Source organism: Tetrao urogallus, assembly GCF_951394365.1.
Source record: "Tetrao urogallus genome assembly, chromosome: 14".
Lineage (NCBI taxonomy): Eukaryota > Metazoa > Chordata > Aves > Galliformes > Phasianidae > Tetrao > Tetrao urogallus.
In genome coordinates, this window is record NC_136827.1 from 15520405 (window position 1) to 15537828 (window position 17424).

At 43.2% G+C, this 17424-nt stretch overlaps 2 protein-coding genes across 6 annotated transcripts; both read left to right on the plus strand.

Moving 5' to 3' along the window:
- Positions 1–711: 711 nt before the first annotated feature.
- Positions 712–8769, plus strand: VDAC1 (voltage dependent anion channel 1; the record flags this gene model as incomplete). 5 transcript variants are annotated; one of them, XM_079542390.1, is made up of 8 exons in its annotated part: positions 712–778; positions 1327–1376; positions 1948–2100; positions 2191–2243; positions 3996–4265; positions 7220–7370; positions 7856–7913; positions 8678–8769. In XM_079542390.1, 8 exons carry the CDS (start codon positions 712–714, stop codon positions 8767–8769), a joined length of 894 nt encoding a protein of 297 aa, XP_079398516.1. The 5 variants fall into 5 exon arrangements, with proteins under 5 accessions (XP_079398516.1, XP_079398517.1, XP_079398518.1 ...); XM_079542391.1 differs by having other exon boundaries at positions 4038–4265; XM_079542392.1 differs by having other exon boundaries at positions 4038–4265; positions 7856–7917; positions 8678–8762.
- A 1694-nt stretch (positions 8770–10463) lies between these two features.
- Positions 10464–14753, plus strand: LOC306951759 (keratinocyte-associated transmembrane protein 2; the record flags this gene model as incomplete). Its single annotated transcript, XM_079542289.1, has 3 exons — positions 10464–10563; positions 13413–14008; positions 14622–14753. 3 exons carry the CDS (start codon positions 10464–10466, stop codon positions 14751–14753), a joined length of 828 nt encoding a protein of 275 aa, XP_079398415.1.
- Between the last annotated feature and the right edge of the window lie 2671 nt (positions 14754–17424).

Below are 17424 nucleotides of genomic sequence, written 5' to 3' on the forward strand. Positions count from 1 at the left end.
AGAACAAAAGAATATGGATTTAGTTGGTTTGTTCCTCTCAGGATCGTTCATGGCGTCCCTTCAGTCCTCTTCTCAACAAGTTTGGGTTTTCACCAGAAAAACACTTCCAGGTCAATGGCTAAGGAGAAATTGTATCTGTTCATAGCAATTCCAGAGCCAAAGAAAATGGAAGGTGAAGAATGAGCACTTGTTGATTTTGCTAACATCAGTGTTAGCCATTTGCTGCTGTCAGTTAGGGAGGGATGGGAGTTACAGCTGCTGGATGTCTGTTCTGGTTACATTTGCTGAGAGGATGACCTTGGCGTTCTAATTCTTTGCATCAGAACGCATCGATAGTTGCAAGTAACAGAAGTGTTTCCTAGAAGTTGTTTAAAAAGTTACTCATTCCTGTGGTTCTACTGATAAGGGCACAACTGTTAGCCTTTGGAAAGGCACAGACAACTTACATGTGTTTTGTTGGTTTTTTTTTTATGTATTTGTTCTACAATCTCAGTGCTAAATGCATGTTTATCACTTAGCAAAAGGACAAACTCAAATCGCAGTATTTGCTTAGCTGCTTCCTTCTGCCTATATCTAATTGATAGGTTGTGGATAGAAAACTGTCTGAAACTTAGCAATTAGGCTTTAGTTGCTTTTTGCTTAAGCAAATTAAATAAACAGCTTTCTGAGCACTGTAACCGTCCCCTGTTTTTTCTTCCCCCCCCCCAGAAAATGGCTGTTCCACCTGCTTATGCTGATCTGGGCAAGTCTGCCAGAGATGTGTTCACCAAAGGATATGGTAAATAAAGCCAAAAATAAGTGATTCTCTGATTCTTGAAGCTGTTACGATTTTGTTATTTTTCTCTGACAAATATTCCACTAATTTCCATTAGAATCCAGAGTTTCCTATGTCCTAGCTTCACATTGCCATGGCTGCCTGCAAAGGGAGGTGACTTATTCTTGCTTGCACAAAAGTCTTCATGTTCCCCGTGGGTCTGTTGTCTGCTTTGAGAGCAAACGGGGTGTTGCATTTTGACTGTTTCCATTCATCATGAATAGGACTACTGATGTCAGTAATTTCCTAGTGAAAAAGCTGCTGCTCAGTATGAATGAAGGCATTCTTACCTAGGCTGCTCCTGGTGCTATGCAGGGCAGCAGGGCTGCTGCCTGAAGGCAGTGTGAGCTGTGTAAGCTGCTGCTTTACAACCTGGGACTCAGCAGCTGTAGCCATGTTGTGGATTTTGTTTTAATAGTTCACAGCAGATTTAGAGAGGAGCTTTGAGGAGTCAATCAGACATGCTTTTCAAATTAACTTGCACATAATTCATGTTTTTCTTCATCTTCTAGGTTTTGGGTTAATAAAACTTGATTTGAAAACAAAATCTGAGAATGGACTGGTGAGTGTGGGCAGGGGCTGAAATCCCAAACGTGGCAGTGTTCCTATGTTTGCCCTTTTTAAAAATAGAAATGTCTCCCTTGCTCTCCCCATATCAGCTTTCAGATGTTATAGCCCTGCAAGTTACCATGCCTTTATGCAGGGCCTGGAGCAGGTGCTGCAGGGATGTGCTGTGTGCTGTTCTTAGCACACACTTAACGCATACAATGGACACGTAACCATGTGTTGGAGCTGATCTGAAGAGCATCTCTGTGAAGCACTTGCAGCCCTGTGTGCCCATTCACAGGTACAGCTCACACACTGAGCTCTCAGACCAGCTGCCAATGCTGCGTTACACCGGTGGTAAGAATCTTCTCCTCTCTGCCCCACGTCCTTCAGCAGGCAGTGCTGCTTTTCCCTGAAGTTTCTGTGGGCATGTTGATGTTAATGACTTGCAAACGTGTTCTTAAATCTTTGAGAAAGATGCAGGTCTTATTGTCCCAAATTACCATGACTAATGACTCTACAAGGATCAGGGATTGCATGAGTACAAAAAACAGAGTGATGTATATAACTTCCTTTTTCCTCTTCAGGAATTTACAAGCTCAGGTTCTGCAAACTCAGAAACGAGCAAAGTCAGTGGTAGCTTGGAAACCAAATACAGATGGGTGGAATATGGACTGATGTTCACAGAGAAGTGGAACACTGACAACACGCTGGGAACTGAGATCACTCTTGAAGACCAGGTAACTTTTGGCCTAAAGCATGCAGCTTCCAGATTCACTTGTGGCAATGTCTGATTAGAAATCCAACCAGTGAATTTCTTTTCTGTTCAGCTTGCACGTGGCCTGAAGCTGACTTTTGACTCCTCCTTCTCACCTAACACTGGGTAAGATGTTAGTAAGCTTCAGAGACACACACACACACACACACACAAAGCTTTTTTTGGTTGTTTTAGTCTTCCAAAGTACTGTCATCTTTACTCTTTCTGTTGACCTAAGACATCAAGGCATTTAATAGTCTGCCTATGCACAATGAAATCTTGTATATTTAACTATTAGTGAACAATTGCTCTCTAAACCTAACTTTGAAATGCAGTAACTTGGAAATTACAGTCAGAATCAAGAAGGTTTTGTTTCTGCCCCTGTTGCTTACTTCTGGCCATGGCAGAAAACGAGTGCTTCGTTCCTGCCTGAATAAAAAATGCCAGACAAATCAGCTGTAATGCAAAGCTTAACAAGCTCCACAAGCCAGTTGGCCGTGGCTCTAATAGGTCGACACAGTAATTGGGCTCTTTTCCCAAGCTGAATTTGTCATCTGAGTTCCTGCTGGCTGCAGAGTGCCGTGGTGCTGCACCCTGCGATTGGATGCCACAGTTATGTGGGCCAGAGGGATTAAGCAGCAGCTGTAGGGCTGTATGTTGGTTTATTTTTTCTTTCCCCTCTTGATTATCTTTTTGCAATCAGTGCTGCCAGTTGAGCCACAATGGTCTGTTCTGAGCTGCTCAGAGCTGCAGTGGCTGTAGTCCCAATGGTGGCTTCATCCTGACTGAAATGTCGTGTTCCTCACTGCCAACTGCTTGCTGCCCATTCTTTATTCTGAATTAACTGGATGTTTTTGCATTTGTCAACCAGAATAGTCTCCAGTTTTTGTTGATAATTATTCCTTAGCTTCTGCAGTAATTGCAGGCAAGCTAATGCTAGCATTTCTGGGACTCCTGTTCTTCATAAATTCCTGAGTCAGAAATAATAATAATAATTGCAATAATAGAGAGCAATTCTATACAGGTCTGATGCAGCACGTTTTGCAGATCTTGGTGACTCTGCTAGCTGAAGTGGGCAGCTGATTAGAAATTTCATATCAGCCTTACTTTTCTGAAAGGATTTCAGTAAATGATTTGGTCAAAGAAAGAAGAGACGTGAAAAAAGAAAAACAAACAAAACAACCTTAAAGAAAAGCAGCTGAATGTTACTCCTGCAGTGTGAGGATCTGCTCCATTGATGTCAGCAGTCACAAGGACACACGAGCAAGCACTGTCCTGGCCAGTAGTCTAAAAGAAGGAAGTGACTTGGGAAAGTTTATTTCTGCAATTAGCTTTCTTATGGCTGTAAGCACAGGGTGCTCTAATGCATCATAAGGAGGAAAGGGGGCTGTCAGAGCCACTGAAGCAGCCTGCTTCCTTAGCAGCTGAGATCTTCCCCTGGGAAGCTGGAGGCAAAAAAGTGGTTTGTTGTTGTCTGTCAGAATAAATGAAATTATGCAGTAACCAGGATTGCCTAAAAGCTGTTTGTCTGGGACAAAAGGTGAACTGCTTTTGTCTGTGGCAAACCTGTGAACTGTTAGTTTCTGTTATTCCCTTGTCACTCCTAAACTACTGAGAAATCAGTTTGTGGTGAGGATTTGCTTTTGTCACCTCGAGTCTGGCAACTTGTGCTGCTGCTCAGCAGAATGCAGCTCAGAAGGGCGTAGAAAAGCACCGCAGTGCCTGTGATTGCATCTACTGATCTGTGGATGAATGCATTTTTTTCAAACGTGAAATCTCAGGCGGTGATGTATCCTGACTCTCCAGGTACGTATACTTCATCTTCACAATCTGTTACATGGAGTTAAAGTAACTGATTTGATTGAGTTGCCACCTGAGAGTGCCTTTGCAAGGATGTGAGATTCTTTCCTTTTGCTTTAGGAAAAAGAGTGCTAAAATTAAGACAGGATACAAAAGGGAACACATCAACATGGGCTGCGACATGGATTTTGATATCGCCGGTCCTTCGATACGTGGAGCCCTGGTGCTTGGCTACGAGGGCTGGTTGGCAGGTTACCAAATGACTTTTGAGACAGCAAAGTCTAGAGTGACCCAGAGCAATTTTGCTGTTGGCTACAAGACCGATGAGTTCCAGCTTCACACTAATGTGTAAGTATTGGAGGATGGGCATTCAAAAGAATTTAAGAGGATTTTGATGCTTCCAGAACAGTGATGGGGCAGAGTTTCAAAGCTGGAAAAGAGGGAGAGGTGGCTCTGACATTGCTTCTTCATTTGGGATGGCAAGCTGAGTTTTACAGTTGCATTAGCTTTCCACGTGTATGTGGGTGTATCTATAGTCCATCCTTCTGACACACAAAGACACACAGTGACTTCTGAAATCTCTTAGTGAAATCATAAAACAAGTGGGTTTCAAAAATATTGTTCAGGAATGTTGAAGTAAAAGCAGTGCCTCCCTTTTGCACATGTAAAAATTGAACAAACTATAGTGGTTTGATCTGTAGAAGAAGGAATTTATGACAGGATAAGAGGATGACAGTAACAGAAAAAGGGGATCCAGTGGAAGAGATATGGACTGGCTTCATTTCAAGATTGGAAGGGATAGGATTGAGAAGTTTGCTTTAGTATTGCAACTCCTGGTAATCTATACATCTATACACAAGCATTTGTGTTTTCTGAACGTTTGTGCAGAGAGAAACCAGGCTTAAATTCCTCAAATGTAGTTTTTGTGCCTTCTGTTCCTCTTAAAAAAAAAAAAAAGCAATTAATGTCTTTAATAAGACAGGCTTTTTAAAAAAATATTATTTATTATTTTTAAGATTAGGCAATCCCTACTCCACCCCCTTTACCACTTCCTTGGGTAACTGCATATTTTGCATGTAGCAGAGCTGTTGCAGGCTGTTCCCATTTCAGGGCTGAACAACCGTTCTGCTTTCCTGGAGCTGCTGCTTCAAAGGCTTTCTGTTCTGTCTCATGCTGTTTTGCAGAGATCTGTTTTAGGAAGCTGCTTTACAGAACAATTGAACCTTCACAGCCCAGGCAGCGTGTTTGAAGGACTGCCAAAGCACTAAAATGTGGGCAGAAACTTTCATCACACCAATACAAGGGGTCCCCTCCACTCAGCAGTTATGAACTATTCCTTCAAGCATGATGGCTTCCGACTTTGTTACACTGTAGTAGTTCAAAACATTGTATTATTGGCTTTTGCTATAAAATGCAGTAATTGCTATTACTCCTGATAAAAGCAACAGCAGAAAATAACATCAGAGCGTTACAGTGGGAGCTGAGCCCTGCTGCTGTTCCTTGGATCCCCAAGGATCTGTTATCAGGTTATTGTTACTATGAGTGGATGATGAATGATCTTCAGAGGATGCCTCCTTTCCTTGTTTAGCATTCGTACTAAACGCAAATGTGACACGAACAGAAAGCTTAATTATTGATGTTAATGGCTTAGCTGGGTGCTGATGGCATGTTTCAACTTTGAAGCGTGTAAAATCCAGGAAACTGTCCTATTTGGAATTTGCATGACTGGCGTGCTGGGTCCTTATATCTAGACAGCTCAGGGCATCAAAAGGATGCTGTGGCATGGGAGATGAATGAAGAAGGTGGGGCTTGAGGCATTGCCTTCTGTTCTGCCTGCTTCACAGAGCAGCCAGGGGCCTGAGCAAGTTGCTTTCCTTCATGGTGCCTTAATATCTGCATTTCCATAGAGGGGTAATGTTTTTGATCTATGTATGAAAAGTGTCATTACGATTACTAGAATTAAAAAGAGCTTTGATTTTTTTTTTTAACTTTAAAATAATGTAATAATTCATGATAACTAAAGGGAGGCAGGGCTGGATAATTTCTAGTTTTAAATATGATTTTCCTCACTATTGGAGCTTAGCTCAGACCGCCCCCCCCTAATGTTGCAGGTCAAGACAGAGCTGTATGGGAACCTTGCACAAAATCTGCCTGTGTAACCAGCTCTCCTCAGTCCTTTTTAATTCCTCCTTTTCTTGAGAGCCAAGCACACGCAGTTATATGTGAGCTTCAGTCTTATCTGAAGTAAGTATTGTAGCCTTTTATTGGAAGAATTGCTCTGACAGTTTAAAAAGCTGCTGCTATTGCTTCGACCTTGAACTAGGCTATCACTGTGCAACTGCTATGACCTCATGTGCACTGTGCCAAACAGGTACAAGTGGAAAGATTCTAAGGCTGCTTTGTAAAATCACTGATGGTTTGCTGTTGTCCAATAATTTGAAGCCCATTTATTTCGTAATTTAGAAATAATAATAGGTATTTATCTGCAAAGATCTTGTGGTGTAAAGCTGTGCTGTGTCCTCTGTTAAGAAAATGAGTTACAATGGACGTTCAGATGCTCGCTTGTTTAGAGGGACTGCAGTGCTTACACAAATTATTGTTTTTGTCATCTGGGTGCTGTAAGGTTTTGCACTCCATTTTCCCCATTTTATTCCCTCTGTGTCCCTGCCGTAAGCAGTAACTGGAAGTTCTGCTGCTCGGTAGCCAGACTGTGGGCTGTGGATGCTGTGGATGGCTGCAGCTCTCTGCAAACCCAAACGAGTTTCATTTCAGTTTCAAGTCCAGAGACTTCTATAATGCAGACATACCACAAAGGCCATTACATGTGGTGTTCATTTGTAAGAGCTGACGGACTCGGAAATTAAATTGGCACCTTCACTTGTGATGCAGTTCATCTGTGTCAGGTAAAAGCACGCTGTGATGGAGGTGCAGCCTCTTCTGGGCACCAGGAAGGTGCATGTTTGGGAATGCAATTATTTCATAGAGAATAAAAAATGTTTTTTCTACAAAGATTCCTGTCTACAGAGCAGGGAAAATGGGAGGCTGTCATTGCTATCATTAATTTATTTTTGATAGTTTCTTGTGGTTGGTTTTTTTTTCTTCATACATTGCTTGTTGAAATATGGTAACCTTCAATGAATTCATGCATTTAAAAATGACTTCATAACCAATCTGGCCAAAATCTTTGTTGTTACTGAGAGATTAAATGACTGAATGTTCTACAAATAGAGATCTAACTGGGGGGGAAAAAAAAAGATTGCTTTGGGATACAGTTTAAACCTCGGCTGCTGTGTTCCTTCCAGGAATGATGGAACAGAATTTGGAGGCTCCATTTACCAGAAGGTGAATGATAAACTGGAAACTGCTGTGAATCTTGCTTGGACAGCTGGTAACAGCAACACTCGCTTTGGAATAGCAGCCAAGTATCAGATTGACCCAGATGCCTCTTTCTCTGTGAGTGCCATACATTTATAAGCATTTGAAAGTAGCTTCTTGTAGTGGAAATGTGAAGCAACTTTACATCAATGAGTAAAGTAGTTTTGGGGCAATTCCATGGCATGTGCCAACTCTATTGCCAATTCGATTGGCACACGCCTCCACTTGTCTCCCTTTGGGCCACATGAGAGCACAATTATTGGATTTCCCTTGAAACTGATACAGAATGTTTTATCATATTTATTGGGCACTGTTTTGAGAAATTTTCAGTCCACATTTTTGAAAAAATTACAAACGTGGTCAACAAAAGCACAGTTTATGGCGACTACAGATGCATTGATTTTGGATTTAAGTTACAGCAAAAGTTATCTCCAGATTATTTTGTGTGTGTGTGATTTGAAGCGTGAAATTGTTTATGCATTTAAAAGGCATTACTTAATTTGTGGGAAGGGTTTTGAAGAAAGACAACAAATTCTTGACATGTGGTATTTTTCTCCATTAAGGCTAAAGTGAACAACTCCAGTCTGATCGGACTGGGATACACTCAGACTTTAAAGCCAGGTAAGTCTATGCAGAAGAAATTCAGAGATCAGTAAATAGTATTTCAGTCTTGAAATATCAGAGAGGCTTTGTGCAACAGTATGTGGTTGGTTTTGTAACACTGCTGTTCTGTATGGCAACCCAGCGGTGAACTTTTCCACAGACTGCTCTGTTAGTTTGGGATGCCTGTTGGAACCAGAATTGCTAGACCAACAACCACTGACCATCAGATACTCTTTTGTAGACACCAAGTCCTGTCACTGAGTTTCTTTGCTTGAAAATGTGACGTTCCCATGGCCTGCTGGTCCAGGAAGAAGGCGGTCTTACAGCTGCCCAAGTGGTTTTAATGTAGTCTAAAAAATCTGCTGCCAGGATACCAAGCAGGTTGATTACTACATCAGACGTGGCTCAGGGCTTTTCATCCCAGTGTTTTAAAGAGGTGTAGAAAGGTGAATAAGTGTCAAGGTGCCAGTTTTTCATGATACCTGAGTCTAAAATTAGATTCATCTGAAGGCCGCCAGCAGTGAACTCACTGAGAGCTTCAGTTATTTAGAAGGATAAAAAGTCAACTGTCACTGTGGTTTGTTTTATCCTAAGTTTGAGAATTCAGAAAGATTTAATATTTGCAGACTGTTTGAAGAAGTCCAGACGTTACGTGGCTAGCTGCCAAATCACACGAATGCAGCCACTCGGCAAATTACAGCAGCACAGATCCTGCAGTTTCTGAATGTAAAGCTCATTCCAAGTTGTAACTTGTCTTTCCTCTCGCTTCTCTCTATTTGCAGGTATCAAGCTGACATTGTCAGCTTTGTTGGATGGCAAGAATGTCAATGCAGGTGGTCACAAACTTGGTCTAGGATTGGAATTTGAAGCATAAGAAGAGATTTTACAATCGTTAATTTGAAAATACAGCATAGCTACCTTCAGAATATAGTGTACCTTTCAATGTTGTATGTCTGGGATGCAAGTAATGCTTATCAGTCCTGCTAGTCCTGGTTAAAGACAGCTAAGCTTTAAAATGATGTTTCAGAAATGGAGACAAAAAGCATTCTAAGAAGTCTGAATTCCAGGCTTTTATTTTTTTCTGTTCTGGGATGTTATTGCCCATCTTATCTGTCAGCTGCCATGTGATAGCAAATAGGAAGGTGATATTACCTTTACGAACATACTGACTGCACAAGGAATATGTTAGTGTGATACAAGAACTGTTATGTCGAGAATTGCAGACCACTGCTGTACTGTTAATTCCTTATGCAAAACGTTCTGGCACTTAAGGCCTCAATTCACTGTGGAATGTGCAAACTTGCCTGAAAAAAAGGGATTATTTTTTTTGTTCTGATGGATGTTTCACAACTGGTTTGTCTCATTTGGTTCTTCTACACCTACAGCTGTCTCCAGAACGCTTTAGGTTGTCTACTTTGTGTAACTGCTGCCGAGGAGGTTTGATGTGACTCAGCCAATACTACTTGTCCTGTGCTGTGGTTCCTTTCCCTTGCACTGAATGGAAAGCTTGTAAGACAGGGCCATAATCAGGGAAGAGTGTTTGTAACTGCAATCACATAGTTGCATCACTAAATTTAAAATGGACTTTTGTTTTATTACCACTTTTTTTTAGCAACTAAATGGGTACATTTTTAGAGTCTTCCATTTTGTGTGGAAATAGACCCCGAAGTGCTGTACCTGACACTACTAAAACTGGATACAGAAAAACCAAACCCAACTTGAATAAAATATTGAAATATCACCTTTTACTTTAACTTTGTGTATGAACTGTGGCGATGATTTTGTACTGTTTCTTTGGATCTGCAGGGAAATTGTCAGCAGTTCAGTGCTTTTTTTGGTGGCACACGTTAAAGAACTCAGAAAACACATGAATTAAAAATCAGGAGAATCACCAAAAAATACAGAGTATGAGAGGAGGAAGGAGCCCCAGCTGTTTGGTCTTCAGAGTTGTCATTTTTTCTAATGCATTAAGAAAAACAAGGGCTCTTTTCACCTTCTCCGACTTTCTGCCCAATCTTGGCTGCCTTGCATGAAACTGACTGGTGCCTGTGTGGGATGGCTCCGACCATTCAGACATGATAATACGGTTCTATCGCCTGTGAACAGATGGGTGAAGCAACAGGCAGATGCTTCAGGGATAACCAGGAGTTACTGAGGGCGCTGTTAAGATGCCTCTTGAAATGCTCGGCAAGGTTGGGGCATCAACCCCCAGCTGCCGTGGTTGTCATGGGGGATAATGGCGGTTATTTCTCTCCTGTTAAAGTCCATAAATCCGTCTGGCGTTTCTGGGGGCAGCGCGGGCCCCGCAGAGCCTGCGCCCGGCCTCCAACCTCCAGCTGAGGTCAGGGCCAGCCCTGCTCCCGTCAGCGCCGCGCTCCGCCACTCCCCGCTGCGACAGCCTGACCGCCGCGGGACCGCGCTCCCCACAGCGCATGCGCGTCGCTTTCCGCCCAGGCGCACGCGCGGCGGTGTCACGTCCGGCGCGCGGGCCTTCATTCCTGCGCATGCGCGCCGCCCTCCCTGCGTGGGGGCGGTGCTGTCGCCACGTCCGTGGGAGTGCCCGGCAAGATGGCGGCCGCCGGCGACGCGCGCTCCTTGGCGGGCCGCGCGCTCTGCCTCGTCTTTCTGTGCGGCTGGGCCATGGCGGCGCGCGACCTGCAGGCCTCCGGTGAGCTCGGCAGGGGGTGGGCGGGCCCCGGTGGCGGCGGCGGCGGCGGCGTGGGGGCGAGGCGGTGCTGAGGGCGGACGCCCGGCCGTGGTTCGTTGTTTTTCTTTTTCATCACATTCACGTTCAGCACATTTCGGCCTGGTTCCACCCGACCCGCCGGCGGCGGCGTCCGCTCCGTGCTCCCGCCGTTACTGCTTTCTTGACTGTTGTCTTCCCGTGTGCCGCCCGCTTTCTGTGCTGTGCCGTTAACCCCGCTCGGTGCCCGCTTCTGCTCCTCTCCCGGCTGTTCTTCATAGGTAGCTCGCTCCGAAAGTTCTGCCTCCCGTTTATTTCCGCGGAAACCACCGCAGATATCCCAAAAGCAGCAGTTCTTCCCCGCAGCCACCACCGTTAGCTGTGCGTTTTTGCCGGTGATGAACGAGGAGCTGCACGTGCCACAGCTGCAGCAGTGGAGGTGGCTGCGGTGCCAGCCGGGTGCTCTGTGATCACAGCCGGGTTGGGATCCAGGAACGCTTGTCAGGCAGCAGGGAATGCTGGTGGGTGGGAAGGTCGGACCTTTACTGCCTCACCACCACCGTCTGCCTCTGGTGGCTTGGGCTGACGTCATAAAATAGAGGTGTGACCTTTAGAGCTGCATTCGTAAAGTTTGTATTGTTCTGCTGTTGATTCTTAGTTTGGTCTCTTGAACCTGCAGGCCAGCTTTACCAATAAGATGTGTTTCAAAGGCAGTGAATTGCTGTTTGTTTTAGGTGGGCTGCTGCTTGGGTGGTGAAGAGAGCATCTGAAGGACAGAACAGCACTGTTCTTCTGCACCTGTGGTTCCTTTCCTGCCCCAGTGCTGCAGTGTCCCTACAGCTGCTCTGCCTGGCTGATGGGTGGTGAATAATAGAGGAGGTGTCTCAGGGTGTGGAACAGAAAACTGTAGGAAACGAACAGTTTTTAGTTCCAGAAGCCACCTTGCTTCCTAAGAAGTAAATTTCCCTGGAAGTGAGTTGTAACCCTGTCAGATATTTTTACAAGCAGTGTTTGCTAGTTTGTCTGCCACCACAATTAAACATTAATGTCTGTTTCTGAAGATAAGGCATCTCTGGGGCCAGGCACCATGTCTAATGTCATCGGACAGTGTTGTGTAACTGCAAACAATGCAGCCACCCATTATAGTGCCAAATAGTTTTGAGTGGATATCATCAATTAGTGCTGGTGCTAAGCTTGCCACTCCTGTTAAAGAGCCAAAATTTTTCAGGAATAAGAGGAAGTTATTCCTTCTTGTTCGTTTGTGATCAGAATAGGTGTAGAAAATAAAGCAGTGTTCCTTGCCTTGCTGATCAGGTCCTTAATAGCATATATATTTTAATTTGATGCAAGTGACCTTCCAGAGAATTAACTGAATGTGACTGTATTTGGGCTCTGACATCACAGTCCGGAGGTGTGGAGGTGTTACTGGGCAGTTGTTGACATGCCTTACTATGGGCAAGGTACAAAGAATCTGTATCTGCTTCCCTTCTGCTCTTCCTTCTGGGTGAGCACTTAGATGAGAAATGTTTGTGAATTGTTCTCTTCATTTCCCTATCTAATGAAAGCAGAATTTGGAGAGAGAGAGAGATGTTCATCAGAATTACTTAGTTCAGAAGTTGGAGTATTTGTAGAGAGAGATTCTTCTTTCTTTTCTGAATGAGAGACAAATAGTAATAACTAAATAATTTGCATCCAGTGTATTTTCTTGTCTCTGTGAAGTTTTAAATTGAGTAAATTAATAACACTGATCTGTCTGCTAAAACCCTATAAATGTGAGACTTTCCTTGCAGCTGCCTTTCCTCATATTTATCTCCACATATGCAATTAGCTGGTTTGATTCTTGGGAGGAGAGAAGAGTTCCCTAAGCTTGTCTTCTACAAGAACTGAACAGTTAATGGTGATGTTCTGGTTTGGACTAATAATTTCTGCAGCAATGACAAGTGTTTAAAGAGCTGATTTGGAGCTTAAGCCTTGAGAAACCATCATATCTGGTTCACGTGGGATGAGTGAGTCTTCTCTGTTCCGTGATTAAAGGGTATGGAAAAGGTGCCATACGAACAAGAAGTGTTGTAACTGATCCTCTGTATCTATATGTGTACGTGAATGACATGATTCAGCATCCCTTGAATAATATTTTACTTGTGAGTACCTTGACACAAGCAGTTGGCTCAGGGCTTCATTTCTAGAACCTGTAACTTTCCGGTGAGGCAGGGAGCACTTAATGGAAGTCTTGTTCCTTGTTCTTGTAAATAAAGTTAGACGTGCCAAAAATACAAGGCGAGTGTGGTTCTCCAATTGAGAGGCCTGCTGAGATTCTAAAATATTTCTTCACTTTTAAGGTGCCTCCTTGATTTGGATCTGGGAGTTTATAAGTAGCCTTTTTTTTAATTCTAAAAAGAAATAAACAGAAAAGAGCAAACAGGTCAGGTTTACAGAGTGTTACTTCCTGATTCAGATCTCCCTGGTGATGAACAGCTGTGGTTGTAGGGAAAATGGTGACCAAGTGATCAGGTCTGTACAAATCTACAAGGGGAGCAAAGACACGTCTCTGACCTTCCAAGTCTGGGAAGTGAGCATGTGAATTTGGCACACGTGTCCAATAGGAGTTATTATATAACTCAGGTTATTGCTCTTGTCTCACTTAAGGCTTCTCTTTTGAAGTTGCTGAAGTGCAGGATTCTGTATTTCTGTGGATGAATTTGAAAAGGTTTGTGGCATGAAATCTATCCTGCCTGTCTTTGTAAGATTTCATCTCTATGCCTGCAGTAATTTCTGATTATAGTTGAAGTTAGTGCCTTGTCGTTAATATTGACTGTTTCTCATCCCTTTCTCAGATGCTGTGAGAACAGAACTGGTTCAAAATATTTCTTCTGGAAATGAGAATGAGACCCTGAGCAGCTCCCAAAATTTGACAGACAACTGGCAGAGTGTAACCCCAACAAAAAAGGAGGCGAGCCCCACAACAGCTAAAATCAGTTCTGTCACCATAGGAAAACCATCCACAGCAAAAGAGGATTCTGTGCCGTACGTTTCTCGTGTGGTGACTGTTAGTCCTGTATCTCAGGTGGATGTCGATGCTTCTGAGGATACTAAAATTGAGGAAGAAGACCTTCTGACAGATTTGAAAGATGCACTGAATAGTTCACCGCCCGTAGAAAAAGAGATTCTGGATTCAGATGGGGATGACTATGATACTTTTGAAATGACATCAAATTCCAGGTACAACCCAGACCTCCTCGAAATGCCAGAAGATGATGACTCTGACACCATCAGCAATTACAACGAGGAGATCAAGTCGCTGGATGAAAAGATCAAATATGTGTCTGTCTCTGGGTTGGAAGAAGAAGAGGACAGCCATTTCTTTTTTCACCTGGTTATAGTTGCCTTCTTAGTAGCTGTTGTTTATGTCACCTATCACAATAAGAGGAAAGTAAGTGTGCTTTGAAAGGTTGAGAGAATTGACTTTCAAAACCAAGTCGTATTGCTTTCTGAACTGTTTCGGAGGAGGAGCTTAGCTTTTTGGAAAATGAAATCTTTGGTCACTTATCTTAGTTGTGCCACCAATGTGCAGACCATTACTGTCATTTTTATCTCTGCAGTGAAAATGAATTTGAATCAAGCATTTTAGATGGGAAAATGAAATGATAGCATTGATAATCAGTTCATGTTGAACGCTGGCAGTGTGTATGACTGAGTTCCAGCCGTGGGAGCTGAGCGAAGTAGCGTGAAGGTGATTTTGGTATTGCACAGGATTATAAACAGTGCATGCACTACATTGATGCTACAGAAATATCTGTAGTGAAGGAATGATGGGCCGAGTGCTGAGTGCTGTGTTTTGCCAAACTGCAACTGAATTTGTCAGCGTTTGATGGCATGGATGCTGTGAAAATGTCTGACTCTGGTGCTGTGTTTTATGGCAGCAGTAATATCGTTGCCAGGATAACTGGGCAGTGCTGTGGTGTGAATACAGTTGTTAAGCTGGCTGTCAAAACCAAAATGCTTCTCCATAGCACAACGTAAATTTGGGCTTCTTTTTCTTTCAGATCTTCTTACTGGTCCAGAGCCGAAGATGGAGGGATGGGCTGTGCTCCAGAACAGTAGAATATCATCGTTTGGATCAAAACGTTAACGAAGCAATGCCTTCTCTGAAAATTACTAATGACTACGTATTTTGAAAGCACTGTGATTTCAGTTTGCTCAACTTATCACTCTTTGCCTGCCTAGTCATGTAATGATACCCAGGTATTCTAAACATGCCACTTGTGCTGAAGTGAGAGGTAGTCTCTTGGAGCTGGGTGTTTTTGAGATTAAACCTCATGCAGGATCAAGGGCACACGCGTCTGTTTGCTACTTTGGTCAGATTTTAGATCAGCTGTAGAGGTGCAGTTTAACAATTAGTGCCGTTTCCATTCGTTAAGCTTCTTCATTTCTGTCTGGAGCAATCTTAATACCAATCCAAAAAAGAAGCATAAAATCTTTTAGGTCTAATAAATTAATGAGTTTGGCATCACTAAATCAAATTAATATCTCTTTGCTAATCACTTATATGGCTCATGAATCTTGCTATATTGCAAACTTAAAATACAATTGCTTTTTCCCGTGCTCAAATTCTGATGCTGCAGATCTTTCATCTTGTCTTTTTTGGTTCTGTTCTTGCTTTGCATAGCTTGATCCTATTCTAGGCAGAATAGCTGGCATGACAGCTTTGTAATTTCTGCATTTCTCACGCAGCAAATCATTTAAAAATAATTATGTAGAAAGCATTTGATTTCAGAAGTTACTTATTGCAAAATGTTCCTGATCTGTGAGAAGGTGTGCAGCTTCGTGACTGTCCCACTGATAGTAACGACTATTGCATTTTCTTTTGGAATTAATGAATGGGAAATAAGCCTTGTTCAATTAAACTGAACTGAAAGAGAGGTAGTTGACAGGCTTCCAATACAGCAAAGCTTTCTGTTGAATTTTAAATCCGTTGGGGAAAAAAGGTCTGTGGCTTGGTCTGTTATCAACAGGAGTGGGCTGAGAGAGTAAGAATGCTGTGTTTTGTTGTTATTCTGACCCAGGTAACAGGCAGATGGAAATAGCAGTGTGGGACTGCAGGTCTGCAGCCAGCAACTCTCCTACTTACACAGCAGTGTGAGGCAAGTTAGCGGTACGGTAGGGTGGTCTGTTCTGTTTGAACCTTGTCTTTTCTACTTCCATTATTTATGTTTCCATGAGTTGTAAAATATAAAATCGTAGTTTTCTGTACATTCTGTCGGTGATTTTGTTTTCAAGTTGGTAAATATGTAAATAACGACGGGGCAGAACCCATAACTAATGGCTGGGTGCTGAAACAGTGATGTACCATTTTGGGAAAAAAGGAAAGATTCGCAGCTGTTGGCTGAGGAACCCAAGGGCACAGTGCTGCCTTAGAAATGAAGTGCTGCAAGCAGTGATTTGCTTTGTTTTCATAACCGCCAGAAAGTAAAGTACAGGCAGAAATACCCCCAAATCTTTTCTTGCAGTATTTTTGATCATATTTGGACTTGTATCACTTAGTATTTTTGAATAAGGTTTTTAAAATAAATGACAATAAGAAGTTTGTGTTTTGTTTTGTTTTATTTTAATCTTATCTATTTCACTGCTTTTATATAATACCTTATGATAGCGAGCTTGCTTCAACTTGGGATCAGGCAGCATATCCAGAGTCAAATTTTGTTACTGGTGACATTGCTCTGTGCTGGGGCACTTGTGTTCCTTCCAGGGGAGCCTCTCACAGCTCTAACCTGGAGTCACTCACCAAACCTGCTTCTTTGCAGTTTGCTTTGCTGCCACTGCGGTGTATTTTGCAATGCTCTTCTGTGACAGCACTCACCCCACAGCTTCAGTGCCGAGAGCTGCATCTGCCTGTATTTAGGCCACCTTGGCTGTACTGCTGAAGGTAATACATTCTCTTTTGTTAAGGCCCTTTATCTGTCTTTGCTGAACGTACTCATGCATGTGGTGCCCTTTGAGGAGAAAATCCCATCTCAAGCCTTGTGCTCCTGCCACTCGTTTCAGTACAGAAGTCTTTTTGTTCAGCTGACCCATAGGAGATCGTGAAGCCGTGCTCACACGTGTTTTGTAGCAGTGTGCAGCTAGCTATGCTTCCCTCCAAGCACTTCAGATGAAGAGCTGCTCTTTGCTTGCTCTGGCTATTTTGCACATTGTCTCACAAGTAAGAGAGAATTTTCTTTTAAATCTGCATTTTGTTAGTAAGGCTTTTTCTTTACCGATGACACTGAGGGAAGCTATTCTGAGTGGTTTTAAATTATAGGCAATTAACATTCATCTGAAATCCTTGAAGTTCTTCAAACAGTGAATTTCATTTGAGGTTGTCTGAACAGATGCATTCATGGGATGCTCACGTATTATAAGTGCTTGGGGCTCCACGGGGCTGCTGGTGGCTGCATGAAGCTGCCCCAGCTGATAGGCTCAGTGCTGTGATGGTACTGGAGCAGAAAGTTTGTGGATGCATCTCAGCTAATCAATTTACATAATGATGTTGGTGGAATATCACTGTGTATGGGAACTGCTGAATCCTGGTCTGAACCACTGATGGAGCACCTGGGGAAGGACCTGGGAGCACAGGTGAAGGCAACTCAGCTGTGATTGGAAGGGCTGCAGCCTGGCTGCACCTCTCAGACCCCATTTAAAGGCTGACAGCCACAGGGGAAGGATCCCTCCCTGGAGTTCCCTCCTTGGTGAAGCTTCCCCTGCAAACCTGGAATCTTCTGATACGGTGAGCAGTTTTCTTCCTTTCTAGCACCTCTCTGTCGTGTTGGTCCTTCTGTCATCACACCTTTGTTGTAACAGCTTTCCCCT